We start from the raw sequence: 14,532 nt of genomic DNA, 5'->3' as shown, positions 1-14,532 counted from the left end.
CACATACATACGTATATAGACACGAACGAATACATAATCGTTCACTCACTCATTCACTCAACACGCACGCACATACATATACATATATGTATGTCGAGAGATCGAGAAGAAAAGGGATTGGCTTCGAGATAAGATCGATATTCGAACTCGAACGTATAACCTATATTTTCTCTCTCCCTCTCTCTCTCTCTCTCTCTCTCTCTCTTTCTTTCTTTTTTCTCTTTTGCCATTTTCTTTTTTTTTTTCATTTCTCATTATCGCAAAGATCGCTTTCCTCTAATTATCTCATAACATGAGTGAATTTAATGTTGAATGGCTATTAAAGAGAATATATGATAGTATCGTTAAAATGTCCGACATATTTTTTAACTCTGTAATTTAATAAAAAAAATAATAATAATAATAATAATAAATGAAAATATTAAAAATTCCTAATGATCTTCTCGATATTCGTGGGTGTATTTTTTAAAAAATTTATTTTGATCAACGCCGGTGAATCCCTTTTTTTCTTTCTCTTTTTTTTCTCCTACAACTTCTCAGATTTCAACGTGCGGTTTTGTTTCCGTGAAGAAAAAAAAAAAGAGTTTGATATAACCGAAATATGAAGAATCGTGAGAATCTTGTTTTTTTTTTGTTCTTTTTTCTTTTTTCTATACCACTTCCTTGTAATAGGTGTATAATGATCATTATCATAAAAAAATGGACTAAATGAGAAGTGTCTGAAGAAATAATTCTTTTTATAAATTCGATGTTACAATTTATAATAACTCTAATAATAATATAATAATACAATATCATTTCAATATCTTGTTGCATTCGTGCCAATGATTATTAGAAAAATGGCCTAAAAAGGTGGTCTGAAAAAATTTAATTCGTTACTTTTCTTCCTTTTTTCTTTTTGACTTAGCCCACTTTTATAATTTATAATCATAAGAATATATATATATATACATTTATTTATATCAATTGATTATTATAAATATGGCCTAACTGTTAAAGATGTAAAAAATTTGAATTCACTCAAGATGCAAAAAAAATTTCTTAATTTTCATGATTAAACGAGATTGATAATGACATATCAAATAATTCATTAATATATTCATATTCTTTTTTTTTCTTCTTCTTTTCTCTTTTCAGAGAACTCGAGAAGATCTTTCCTGTCGCGTAGTCAAAGCGATCGATCGTTCAGCAAGCCGCAAGTTTCAGCAACAAACGTTTATTTCGCCGACACGATGCGCCTAAGTCTTGGCAAAAAAATCAAAGAACCCTCATCGGCATTAATAACCCTAACGAACGAATCGACGATGAAAAATACGATGTACATCGATCATGATCTATCAAAGAAAATAGAAGTTATTAATACGATTTCAGATTCAAAAGTTCTTACTGATTCCGATACAATGAAAATAGAATCTCAACGAGATATTACAGAAGAATCAGAAATATCGGATAAAAATTTCGACATTATTGACAAAGAAATAGAACCAGCTGGATCATCGTTGATAAAAGATCAAGAAAATCTTGTACAGGAACATTTTCGTGGTATGAAACCAACGAGTTGGTCTCCACCACCTGGACGACAAAAGCATCGTTTTAAGATCAATGATACCGAAACGATTAACGAAGATTTAAGTTGTTCCGGATCGATACAAGATCACAGAAGATCGGTATCATCGGCATCTACTTTATCGTGGAACTCTAATAGTTCACACGGATCATCGAAAATTGAAATAGGACCAGCTTCGTCTAGCGAAAGTAACGTTTGCAAGATCACGGTTAGCCCGCGAGCTTCGCCATTGGTTCATAGATTACAAATAGGACCTGGACTTCCAAAAACAGCTAAGAGAACGTCGATATTGATAAACGGTGATCAAAGTTCCGGTGTTGAATCTACACCTGATAACAAGGTCACTATCAGTGTCGGCGGTGAGGACAGTGTTTGCAATCCAACAGTGATATCAGTCAATTCCGAGATCGTTCCAAAGATTCAAAGTTCCGTTGAAAATCGTACCTTGGTTATATTAGATAATTATAAATCTAACATCGTTGTCGAATCGACTAACGATGATATTAGATCGAAACAAAGTAGAATCGAGTGTCAGAGAAACGAGGAACGTTCGAGGAACCTGGAAGACACATTATCATTGTCATCAAAGCAAGATAAGCCTGTCATCAATATCTTAGAAGATACAACAGTTAAATCAGAGAAGCAATCTAGAAACATTCCTGATACACCAATATGTATAAAATCTAATCAATTATCACGAGTGATTTGTTCGCAGGAGGAAACGAAGAATCAGAATGAACAAAAATTGAAAGACACTGAAGATACCATCTCCAAGTGGTCTGACCTTTCAAAGGAGGTCATGATCTCTAAACTGTTGGAAGGATCATTGAGAAAAGCTCGTGAAAATGGCGAGATATTGGATCATGACAGTGGCGAAGCAATCCTCAAGATTTTAAAACAAAGCTTGTTGAAAAGCAAAGAATACGAAAGTTCGGAATCCACTTTAGAGGCCAATTACTCTAGATCCTCTAGCTTGAACTCTGACACCGATTTTGTTTCTACTAATCTTTTTCTCGAAGAAAATCCGTACGAAGTAATAAAGGAACCAATTTACGAAGAGATCCCTGACGAGCCACCACCTTTACCATTGAGCCCACCACCTTCCGAAGATTTTCTTAAAGATAGAATCTATTTTAGTGACGTTGATTATTACAAAAAGGTTGGACCTGGCGAATACATGGGTTCCTATCTGTCGGAGGAAGTTTTCAAAAAAACAAACTCGGACGATCTAGCTGAATCCTATCTATCAAAGAGTCCTGAGGATTTCTTTAAAAAAATATCACTTTCGCCTGACGAAGAAAACATTTCGACAAAATTCGAATTACTTAATTTTCTGATGGATTCGAAGGATCGTACTACAACTGCCGATGAGGAAGACGAGGAGGATGATGACGAGGAGGAGGATACCGAAGGTGACCTTGAGGCACTCTATGAACAAAAGGAGACCAGTTTAGGCGATCTCAGTTCTAAGAGTTCACAAATTTCGAATGTTTCTGACAGCAGCGAGGAATGTAATATTATCTTGACTAATTTGCCGGAAACATTGAAGGTAAATGTAGAATTTTTTCCTTTCTTATTATATATACGGAATGGACGAAAAAATTTTATGTGACTGAAAAAATCTTTCTCGATACTTTTTCAAGCTAAAATTCTGATACAAGATTAGAAACTTTTGTCTCATCCTGTAGTTTACGTTATATATTATATTCGGTGTTGTTATATCAATTAATATAAATTTTTTAATCTTATATTATTGTTTTCTAAATTTTGATAATACTGAAAGTTGAAATTAATTCATAAAAGTTTACAAAATAATAATAATAATAATAATAATATAAAATTTTTATATAAAATAAATTCATAATAAATTTGACCAATCGATAATAAACATTATCTAATATAAATAATAAAATGAATTAATAATAATAATAATTTTATTTGCGACATAACTATACTTACTAATTTATATTATAGTCAAGAACGGTGGACATCGAAAGGACTGATAGCGGTGTTGGGTCAGAAAGTAGTCAAGCTAGTAGTAGTCGAGGTGTGGCAAGAAGATGGAGAAGCGGGAACGTTTCGTCCGGACCAGGAAGTCTACTTAGCGGAATACCGCAAGTGATTTCCGGTGATACGAAACTCTGTGAGGATTGCGAACAACGTTTGGATCCTTTGATAACGGACAGGTAAAAGACCAGATGTTATCACACTTCTCAACAATTTCAACGAGAAAATTCAAGTCCAAGAATTTCTTTTTACATCTCAAGATTAGATTATTATCATGTTAATTTCGTTTAGTAGATTTTCTAAATGAAATTACAACAAATAATCATTTAACACTTAGAAGGAGTTATTTGTTAATTTTATTTCGTTATTGTTAAGTAACTAATTGGCACGTTGTTAGCTCTGGCAAGGTGTTACATTTTCATTTGGTAAAAAATGTTGGAAAATTTTTTTTCTCGGGTCTTGTTATTTCCTTCGTTAGAGAGATTAAATTAGATGACATGATGGATGTAATACACAGGAACTAACGATCAGATCGTATTTGAACATTTTAAAGTGTCGATACTCTTTTTGCTAATGTTTGCAAGTCAGGTCACATGACAAACTGCTTTCTCCTCTTATTTGTCATTCCTTTTATCCGTAAAGAGCGAAAGTGTCCTTATCGAGCCGCATAATCCATCGATAAATGGTGCAAATGATCAAGCGAAAGTGATTTTAATTTTGAATGTCACACACAAACATACACTCTCTCTCTCTCTCTCTCTCTCTCTCTCTTTGTTACATAATTGAAAAATTGACATTTTCAAGAAAGGAAGTCATGATTAACTGATTTGTTTATTTTTTTTTTCAGTGGAGTCGTTTATGCACCCTTTGTATGCCGGAAATGTTCTAAGAAGAGAGCTGAACGGAAGGAAATCATTACAGAGATTGTCGAGACCGAACAAAAATATGGCAGGGATCTACAGATCATTCTTGAGGAATTTCATCGTCCAATGTTGAATGCAGGCCTTCTAACATCTGAACAATTGTCAGCTATCTTTCTCAATGTCGAAGAATTATTAGAACATAATCTTGTTCTTGCTGAAAAATTAAAGGATGCTGTAGAATTTGCTCAGGTGATTTTTATATATATATATAAAAAAAAAATCGATCAAATGTGTTCCATATAAACTTAATACGTTATTTAATTTTATTGCATATTTTTTATTTTTTTATTTTTATTTTTTTAATATTAAAATGATTGATATATTGATACTTTGTATACGTTTGAAAAAAAAAATAAATTAAGTTAACAATTTTTTTTTTATCAATTTGCTCATAAAAAATAAACTTGCTATTCTCTTTTATTTTATCAAAGTATCAACAATTTACTAATAACATTTTTTGCTAAATATAGGAATCAGGCGATGAAGATCTTTTAACAGTAGATGTTGGTAAAATATTTTTGGAATCAGAAAGGATGCTTCATGCTTTTGAAAGTTATTGCACTCGACAAGGCAGTGCAAGTTTGCTTTTACAAAATTTAGAAAAGGAGAAAGAGCTTCTTCGTATTTTTCTGAGGGTCTCCCAAATGGAGAACACTGTTCTACGTAGAATGAATCTTAATTCTTTTCTAATGGTACAGTATTTTTTTTTTTCTTTATCATTATTATAATTGAATTGTCAATTTTATGAAAAATTATTTTTAGGTTCCAGTTCAAAGAGTAACTAAATATCCACTTTTATTGGCACGATTGTTAAAAGCTACGCCATCAGTCCGACCAGATATTCAAGAAGCAAAAAAGAGACTCAAACAAGCTCAAACTAATATAGAATTGCATTTAGAACATATGAATGCTGTAAGTAATAATGATATGTTAAAATTAGAATTATCAAAGTAATTTAAATAATTGATTTCTTTCTTTTTTTTATATATATATATAATTATTATAATACACCGAAAATTATTATAACGTTAACACCATAAATAAATAAACTATTCAGGAAGCCAAGGACGTTACATCTACAAAATTATGGAGAAGAATTTCAATTATACAAAATGGTAGACGATCAACCGGCGAGCAAGATATGGTGAACATCAAATTGAGAAAGGTAATAAAAAAGAATATAATTAAATTTTAATAAAATCTAATAAGAAAAAATTCAAACATACGTATTATCAAAATTATTAATTTGAATAAATAAAAAAGTTGCTTATATTGATATAGATGGCTGTCGAAATTTTGGAATGGGCGCATGAAGAAGCAAGATTTGTTTTGGAAGGTCGTCTTTTGGTTGCTCAACCAACAGACAATAATTGGAGACGAGGTAGAACTGTCAAGCTATCTCCTGTTACTGCCATGCTTGTCACAAATGGCAAGGTAAATTAAAAAAATAATAATAATAATAATAAAAATAAAAATAAGAAAAAACTTGATAAATTCTACATAATAGAAAGATTCTTTAAATTATTATCTAACTAGAAAATAATTCTTTTAGCCAACCGCTGAATATTTGGAATTCAACGATGATTCTCTTTTTCCAAGACACATAGGTATCAAGGATGCAACATTACTTTTGGTGAAAGAAAAAATTGGTCGTTATTCTTTACTACGTGTAAGTAGATGCAACTACTTAGATAGATGAATGATCAAAATCGTTAATTAATAATTCTAATCACTTGTTACACCATACTTGTAGGAACCCTTGTACCTCGATAAATGTATAGTATGTTGTGAAACTAATCTTGAGGATTACTTTGAGATACAAGAGTTATCTTCCAAGGAAACGTTTATATTCAAGGTAATAATAATCGTATAATTTGTCTATTTTTCTATACTATAATTTTGTTTTTTCCTTAATTATATCATTATAATTATAACTATATATTTTTGTATAGGCCGAAGATGGTGCCAGAACAAAGAGATGGTGTAGAACATTGCAAGCTCATGCACAATCTCTTGGTGCTTGGCGCAAACGTCGTGGAGCTTTACCTAATATCATGATATGTGGTATGGCTAGAAATTAAAAGAACAATTAAATCTCAAACGATTAAACAATGTGGAAGAATATGAATATGAAGAATTGAAATTACCAATTAACTAATTACAAATTATTTGCAAACTCTGTTTTGCAAGATTTTTCTGCGAGAAAAGAAGAGAAGAAAAAAAAAGGAAAAAAAGAAAACAAGGAATAGTTCTTCAAGTAAAAATTATAAATTTACTACTAATAGGAAAATTCGTGTTATGATGATTTCCACTGCACTTCGATATATTGTCGAAGAGCATTCAGAAAGTCTTTGGAATTTTTGATTTAGTCGATATTGTCGACTAAATCGATTATCGTTTCGTTTTCTTCGTGTATACAGTTCGTTGCAGAAACTCTAGTTTCCTACGTAACTGTAATTATAATAGGACGCAACGATTTTCTTTATCGATTCCTAACTAATATATAATCATAACTATATAATACATATAATATATGTTTTTTTTTTTTATTTATCTTATCCGTATCTAGAGAATACGTGTGAGATAACACGTATATAGGCGCACATATATATATGTATGTATATATATATATATATATATATGTGTGTATAAAATTATTTAATATTGATAATTATTATTATTTTTATTATTATGATGATAATATATATATACGTATATATTCTTATAATTCAAAAGAAATGAAGAGTAGCTGTGATATCAACCGGTGTATTGGGTATTATCGTTTCGTTATTAATTTCGGGAACCACGGTACAAAAATCAATTGCATCCTCCATAATTACATTTATCAACATTCTTCAATATCTGGCAATATATGAATTTTGAGGTAATAGGGTTTTGCAAAGTTTTGAATGAGAACGTATGAGAGTTGATTTAATATGTTTCTGAGAAAAGAGTATCGTTAAGTGTCTCTTATGTTTTTTCTTTTTTTTTTCTTTTTTTTTTTAGGTTTATATAGAATGCATTTCTCTCGAAAAGTTGAATGATACTTAACAGTATTTTACTATGGCTAACACATCATTAATGAAATACAAATTGTACATTGTACTATAGTTTTATTTAAACGCTAAGCCATACTCATGTATATAAGTGTATATTTATACACGTACGCTCTTTTAATTGAAATTATAAAACGATTGTAATAAACTACATCTTCCGACTAAATAAAATAAAACAATGGTAAAATATAGGAATCCTTTTTTCTAATCCAATTACACTTCATATACAAGTTGTGCTTGTCATTCTATAATTTCATCGACAGAAATTAATTGGGTATATTTTTTGTTAATTATTCGATGCGATGCACGATGATCATACATGCTTATCTCAGGATGTTTTTCTATCACATATTTGTAAGCGGTTGTTATTTTATCAATATCCTCGACAGTAAGTTGTGTCGGTTTTAACGTTGGATCTAGATCACTTAATTTATATACCAAATTAGAAAATTCTTGTCTACAATATTCTGGAAAAAGTTTTCTGCAAGGAAAGCAATCAATAGTTTTATGATTTCGTTGGAATCAATTTGAATATTAATAGAGTATAGAAAAATATATTGGACTTACCCGACACATTTAATGCTGTATTTTTGTCGAGAATTAAAAATGTGTCTTGTAACTTTCTCAAAAATATTGAATTCATGCTTCGTACGTGGTTGTTCCAATGGTACAAAGGCTACAACTCCTACGTCTACATCCGGTTTTGGGAGGAAAGCTTTTCCTTCAGACATAAGTAAAAAAAGTGAAATTAATCTACTCGCAATTGGATAAAAAATAAGAACCTCGAAGTACTACGTTCTAATTAATTACCTGGAATAATAGTACAGAGAAAAGGTTGAGTCCATGCTTGTGCCATCACTGACAATCTACATCGTTGTTTATCAAACGGTTCAGCTACCAAACGTTCTGCTACTTCTTTTTGAAACGTTAATAACATTTTTACCCTACCGTATGTCCACGGACCACTATGTTCCGATATTTTTTTAAGCCATTCAATTATTAAAATAGTCGAAACATTAAATGGTAAATTACCAATTAAATGAATATTTGGAACTTGATCTATCCATTCCTTTTTCTCTTCCATAGGAAATATATTATTCATATTTAAATTTCTGATATCGTCGTATATAATATCCATTTCACCGTGTACACAATTGAAAGAATCCGCTAGCATATCTAATGTCGGTTTAAATCTTCTATCTTTTTCCACAACTATTAACTTTTTAGGACCTTTTCTTATTATAGATCTTGTCAATCCACCTGGACCAGGTCCTACTTCAACTACATGACTTCCATTAAGATTTCCAGCTTTCTTGATAATTTTATCAATGAGTCTTTCGTCCAATAAAAAGTTTTGCGACAAATGTTTCAAGGCGGATAATTTATATAACTTTATGATATCTTTAATAGTTGGAAGAGGAGGTAGTCTGATATTCAACATTTTTTTTATACAACACTTTTAATCCTTTTTTTATAAGACCCTTTGTAGATAGTCAAATGTGAAGTATGTAATTCAAATTTTATTATGAAATTAAAACAATTATATTCTGAAATCAAGGCTGCTATATGCGTATAAATATACATATATATTGATCAAGTCGACAGATTTCAGATCTAATTTATACGTTGGTTTGAGGTGGTATGATTATCTTCTCGGGCTCATTAAAATCATCTAAGAACTTTTCTTGTTTCACCGTGTATATTGTATAGAAATAGATTGACAAAACTGTAACTCCTAATATACTACCGAGTATTCGATTCGACCTTCGAAGTTTCATCAACTGTTTCACTCGCTCCGAGTTCTGTTTCTCTATCTCATTCATTAAGGAAATATGAATATTTTTGATTTTAGCTCTATCTTTCTTCAAATCAACTTTAGGCATCCATTCCTTATCCATGATTCGATCAGCTTAGAATAGAATATTTATTATACATTTTCAAATGCAATATTTTACTGTGTGCTGCATTATCAAATTTACATATAAATCAAACTTATTCTTTCTGTCAAATTAAATAAACGCTATTTACATATTACAATAAATGTAAATTTTTCATTAAAAATCGTAATAATCGATAATTAAAACAATTAGAATAATAAAGTCAAGTAAAATTTGTTATAAATGAAAAAGAGGTTAGTTCGTTATACTAAATTGTAAAAACTTACGAAAGATGGTTACATCAAAGTTTTCCTTCGGAAAATACAATCGTAATATTTTATCTTAATATATTAATATACACTTTCAATTATATTCTCGATCTTAAAAATACTCCTACAAAATTCCAAATCTATAACGAGCCGACGGAAATATTCTTTCTATCTTATACATGTGTTTTACAAAGTATATAAGAACAGTTCTGAAAATGACCGATGTTTACTACATTGATAATACGTACAATATTACCCATCCATCCTACATACACGAATAATACCAACACTCGATAAACTTTTATTTTGTTACGATATTTTCGGTCGACAATATAGATTCCTAACATATAAATATATCTACTATAAATTCTTATTTTATCAGATAACACTATACGATGCATTTACTCCCTTTGAATTAAAAGGAATCGTTTCATAGAAAATATTCCAATATTCCATATAAAAAAATTCTCATATTTCGTTATACTCGCAAGCTGCAACTATACTCGCAAGCTTTAATAAATGCTTTGACGTTATCGATTGAATATTCACTGCATAGATATTTCATACACGTACACATATACATACATACATACATACATAAATATTGCTTGCATATTTTACGAGTATACCAGATGTTTCTCGATGCTGCTGGAATTTTCATAGAGCGATTAAGCGAGCGAGAGAGAGAGAGAGAGAGAGAGAGAGAGAGAGAGAGAGAGAGAGAGAGAGAGAGAGAGAGAGAGAGAGAGCGAATAAAACTTGTCTACTAACCTTCTTTTAATCGAATACCAACGTTTTAAAATAGAAACAGAATTACGAGCTAAGAAAAACGATAAAAAGGATGAATGAAAAAAAAAAAAAAAGAAAAAAAATCTATATAACAAGAGTCGAAGTAAGTAAATCATCCCTGGTTGAAATTTAAATTATTAAAAGGTATTTAACTCACGTCAACTATTGTTACAGTGAACCAGAGTAACGACGTACGAGGTGAGCCAAAATTTTCAGATAATTTAAAAAAATCGATAACCTATTACTCTTTTTCGATAATTTTTAGGTTAATTTAAAATTTAATTTTTTTTTTTTCTTTTTTCTTTTTATTAATCCAAACTATTACGAGCTTAAGAACTTTTGGTCCATCCTGTACATGCATACAATCATGTGAAAAGGAAGTCGATCTGTACAGGTTCGTTGTTGGCTTCGAATGACGTCAATTTTGAAACTACGCAAACAGCACTGAAATAAGTCCTCTGAGTGAACACACCCTTATATTTATAGTATGATTTACGCAGCGTTTTACCCTCTCTATCTCTCTCAATCTCTCTCTCTCTCTCTCTCTCTCTCTCTCTCTCTCTCTCCCTCTCTCTTTCTCTCTTTTTGCGTAGGTCGACATAAAGTCTAAAGGGCATGCAATTATATAGGTATTCATTCAAACTTACAATCCCATCTCTTGCTGAATAGACTGTAGCCTGTCAACGAAGTTTTCCTAAGCTTCTGCTGACCATGCTGTTAACGATGATGATGATGAGGGTGATCGTATATAAAAGATTAGCACTTTTGGAAAACGTAAATTGTGGATTTTGTTCGTAAATAAAATGGTGACGATTTTGTCGTCATGTACATCATCGTCTTCGTTGCTTCGTAAATCTGCTCTTTCTCTCTCTATCTATTTATCTCTATATATCAAACTATAACAATACGTTAACGTACATGAAACTAACTTAACTGATTCCAATTTGATTAGGTTAACTACGGTTTCGAGGACGTTGAACCATTTTACTTCTAACCTAGAATTCTCATAGTTATGAAATTTCTACGTAAATGCATCGCGATTACAACCTCAGATCTCTGAATTATTATTTGTTATATTATATAAGTTTCGTAAGGATCGAGATAATTAGGTTAGAATTTCTTCTAATGAGGAAATACGAACTAAACTTTAACGAGAGGAACTACAGATTCGTACTATCATTTATTTACGTGTATACATATACGTATAGTACACTCGTTCGTGTATCTTCGTGTTCTTACGTAAAATTTCGTAACTTTTCTCTCACGTGATCGACTCTTAGAAAAATGACGAAGAGAAAGAAAAGGACGATCTTTCTTAAAAGTTTCTTTCGAGTTTCTGAATACATCGTAATTCTAACGAGATATTCACTCGTTATTTCTTACGTTACGATCGACAAAGATAAAGGTAAATTAATATCGTTTCTAAGAGCGAGAAAATGCGACTGAAAACGTCGACATTTAATCATCGTATTATTCGCGTATATTTATGTTTGTTACGTATCTAATTCGTAGAAATTTGATCGTGCCTCTTCGTGTCCTTACGTAAAATTTCGTAAATTTTGTTCACGCAGGTAATCGTCTTCAGACAAGATGACGCAGCATACGAGAATGATGCTCGACGATCTTTCCGCAAGCTTTGTTCGAAAGTTCTTAGTACATCGTGATTTCAAGGATATTTTTGTTAACGATTTCTTACGTTTTACGAGCTTCAAGGATAAAGGTAAATAGACATCGTATACGCATATGTTTATATACGTATTTAATTCGTAGAAATTTAATCGTGCCTCTTCGTGCCCTTCCGTACAATTTCGTAAATTCTGCTCACACAGATGATCGCCTTCAGGACGAGATGATGCAGCACACGAGGATGATACTCGACGATCTTCTGTCCAAATTTCTTAATACATCGCGACTCCAAGGATATTCTTGCTGAGGATTTCTTACGTTGCACGAGTCTACAAGGTTATAGGTAAGTGGATATCGTTTCTAATAGCGAGAAAATTCGATCGAGAATATCGACGTTTAATCGTCGTACATTATTCGCGTATACGTATAGGTTGTGTATATACTAATTCGTAGAAATTCGTTCGTACACCTTCGTGTCCTTACGTAAGATTTCGTAAAATTTCATTGTCACGTGATCGACTAGTTAAAACATGGCGAATATGCGAAAGAACGTTCGGAGATCATTCTTGGCGTTTTTCTGAATTTCTAAATATATCGTCCTTCCTGCTTGGAATATCTCACGCTACGAGTCTACAAGGATAAAGGTAAATAGATATGGTTACTAGTAGCGAGAAAGTTCGATTGAATACGTCGATTTTTAACCATCGTACATCATTTGCGTATACGTATGTGTTTATATACGTATCTAATTCGTAGAAATTTAATCGTGCCTCTTCGTGCCCTTTCGTACAATTTCGTAAATTCTGCTCACACAGATGATCGCCTTCAGGACGAGATGATGCAGCACACGAGGATGATACTCGACGATCTTCTGTCCAAATTTCTTAATACATCGCGACTCCAAGGATATTCTTGCTGAGGATTTCTTACGTTGCACGAGTCTACAAGGTTATAGGTAAGTAGATATCGTTTCTAATAGCGAGAAAATTCGATCGAGAATATCGACGTTTAATCGTCGTACATTATTCGCGTATACGTATAGGTTGTGTATATACTAATTCGTAGAAATTCGTTCGTACACCTTCGTGTCCTTACGTAAGATTTCGTAAAATTTCATTGTCACGTGATCGACTAGTTAAAACATGGCGAATATGCGAAAGAACGTTCGGAGATCATTCTTGGCGTTTTTCTGAATTTCTAAATATATCGTCCTTCCTGCTTGGAATATCTCACGCTACGAGTCTACAAGGATAAAGGTAAATAGATATGGTTACTAGTAGCGAGAAAGTTCGATTGAATACGTCGATTTTTAACCATCGTACATCATTTGCGTATACGTATGTGTTTATATACGTATCTAATTCGTAGAAATTTAATCGTGCCTCTTCGTGCCCTTTCGTACAATTTCGTAAATTCTGCTCACACAGATGATCGCCTTCAGGACGAGATGATGCAGCACACGAGGATGATACTCGACGATCTTCTGTCCAAATTTCTTAATACATCGCGACTCCAAGGATATTCTTGCTGAGGATTTCTTACGTTGCACGAGTCTACAAGGTTATAGGTAAGTAGATATCGTTTCTAATAGCGAGAAAATTCGATCGAGAATATCGACGTTTAATCGTCGTAGATTATTCGCGTATACGTATAGGTTGTGTATATACTAATTCGTAGAAATTCGTTCGTACACCTTCGTGTCCTTACGTAAGATTTCGTAAAATTTCATTGTCACGTGATCGACTAGTTAAAAGATGGCGAATATGCGAAAGAACGTTCGAAGATCCTTCTTGGCGTTTTTCTGAATTTCTAAATACATCGTCCTTCCTGCTTGGATAACTCACGTTACGAATCTACAAGGATAAAGGTAAATAGATATCGTTTCTAATAGCGAGAAAATTCGAGCGGAAACATCGACATTTAACCATTCTATATTATTTGCGTATACGTATATATGTCATTTACATATCTAATTCGTAGAAATTCGTTCGTACACCTTCGTGACCTTACGTAAGATTTCGTAAAATTTCATTGTCACGTGATCGACTAGTTAAAACATGGCGAATATGCGAAAGAACGTTCGAAGATCCTTCTTGGCGTTTTTCTGAATTTCTAAATACATCGTCCTTCCTGCTTGGATAACTCACGTTACGAATCTACAAGGTTAAAGGTAAATAGTTATCGTTTCTAATAGCAGGAAAATTCGAGCGAAAACGTTGACATTTAACCATCGCACATTATTCGCGTATACGTATATATGTCATGTACATATCTAATTCGTAGAAATTCGTTCGTACATCTTCGTGTCCTTACGTAAAATTTCGTAAATTGTTCGGACAAATGATTACCGTATCGAGAGAAAATGGCGAAGATACACGAAAGGACGTTCGACGATCATTCTTAAGGCTTCCTTCGAAA

The 14,532-nt window shown here is 32.1% G+C and overlaps 4 protein-coding genes across 21 annotated transcripts in view; 2 read left to right on the top strand and 2 right to left on the bottom strand.

The window, feature by feature from the left end:
- The window catches only part of LOC127064759 (uncharacterized), a 79,626-nt gene extending 71,884 nt beyond the window's left edge, over positions 1-7,742 (top strand). For all 3 annotated transcript variants that reach the window (XM_050996285.1, XM_050996284.1, XM_050996283.1), the window contains 10 exons: positions 1,138-3,116; positions 3,542-3,753; positions 4,422-4,686; positions 4,968-5,189; positions 5,260-5,409; positions 5,555-5,662; positions 5,779-5,931; positions 6,050-6,166; positions 6,251-6,352; positions 6,450-7,742. In XM_050996285.1, the coding sequence (XP_050852242.1) occupies positions 1,138-3,116; positions 3,542-3,753; positions 4,422-4,686; positions 4,968-5,189; positions 5,260-5,409; positions 5,555-5,662; positions 5,779-5,931; positions 6,050-6,166; positions 6,251-6,352; positions 6,450-6,578 (3,437 nt within the window). In that variant the 3' untranslated portion in view covers positions 6,579-7,742. The remainder of the gene's footprint in view (positions 1-1,137; positions 3,117-3,541; positions 3,754-4,421; positions 4,687-4,967; positions 5,190-5,259; positions 5,410-5,554; positions 5,663-5,778; positions 5,932-6,049; positions 6,167-6,250; positions 6,353-6,449) is intronic.
- On the bottom strand, positions 7,591-8,996 carry LOC127064765 (mitochondrial dimethyladenosine transferase 1). Its single transcript, XM_050996309.1, has 3 exons — positions 8,364-8,996; positions 8,121-8,274; positions 7,591-8,034 (listed from the first exon to the last, which is right to left on the bottom strand). Exons 1-3 carry the CDS (start codon positions 8,992-8,994, stop codon positions 7,794-7,796), a joined length of 1,026 nt encoding a protein of 341 aa, XP_050852266.1. The 5' UTR covers positions 8,995-8,996; the 3' UTR covers positions 7,591-7,793.
- Positions 8,997-9,167: 171 nt separating this feature from the next.
- LOC127064766 (cytochrome c oxidase assembly factor 3, mitochondrial) lies at positions 9,168-9,943 on the bottom strand. Of its 2 annotated transcripts, none has more exons than XM_050996310.1 (2): positions 9,718-9,929; positions 9,168-9,462 (listed from the first exon to the last, which is right to left on the bottom strand). In XM_050996310.1, the coding sequence occupies exon 2, from the start codon at positions 9,449-9,451 to the stop codon at positions 9,173-9,175; it is 279 nt and encodes a 92-aa protein (XP_050852267.1). In that variant the 5' UTR covers positions 9,452-9,462; positions 9,718-9,929; the 3' UTR covers positions 9,168-9,172. The 2 variants fall into 2 exon arrangements, with proteins under 2 accessions (XP_050852267.1, XP_050852268.1); XM_050996311.1 differs by having other exon boundaries at positions 9,171-9,554; positions 9,718-9,943.
- Positions 9,944-11,755: 1,812 nt separating this feature from the next.
- LOC127064761 (regulating synaptic membrane exocytosis protein 2) overlaps positions 11,756-14,532 on the top strand; it is a 152,293-nt gene continuing 149,516 nt past the window's right edge. For 8 of the 15 annotated variants that reach the window (XR_007781824.1, XR_007781825.1, XM_050996294.1 and 5 more), the window contains exon 1: positions 13,561-13,681. The gene's annotated coding sequence lies outside the window, so the exon portion shown is untranslated. Of the gene's footprint in view, positions 11,894-12,059; positions 12,209-12,317; positions 12,458-12,655; positions 12,759-12,936; positions 13,070-13,267; positions 13,371-13,541; positions 13,682-14,189; positions 14,285-14,532 lie in introns of those variants that run through there. The other 7 variants (XM_050996286.1, XM_050996288.1, XM_050996290.1 and 4 more) reach the window with 7 other exon arrangements.

Source organism: Vespula vulgaris, chromosome 6, assembly GCF_905475345.1.
Source record: "Vespula vulgaris chromosome 6, iyVesVulg1.1, whole genome shotgun sequence".
NCBI lineage: Eukaryota > Metazoa > Arthropoda > Insecta > Hymenoptera > Vespidae > Vespula > Vespula vulgaris.
This window is presented reverse-complemented; position numbering and strand designations above follow the sequence as displayed.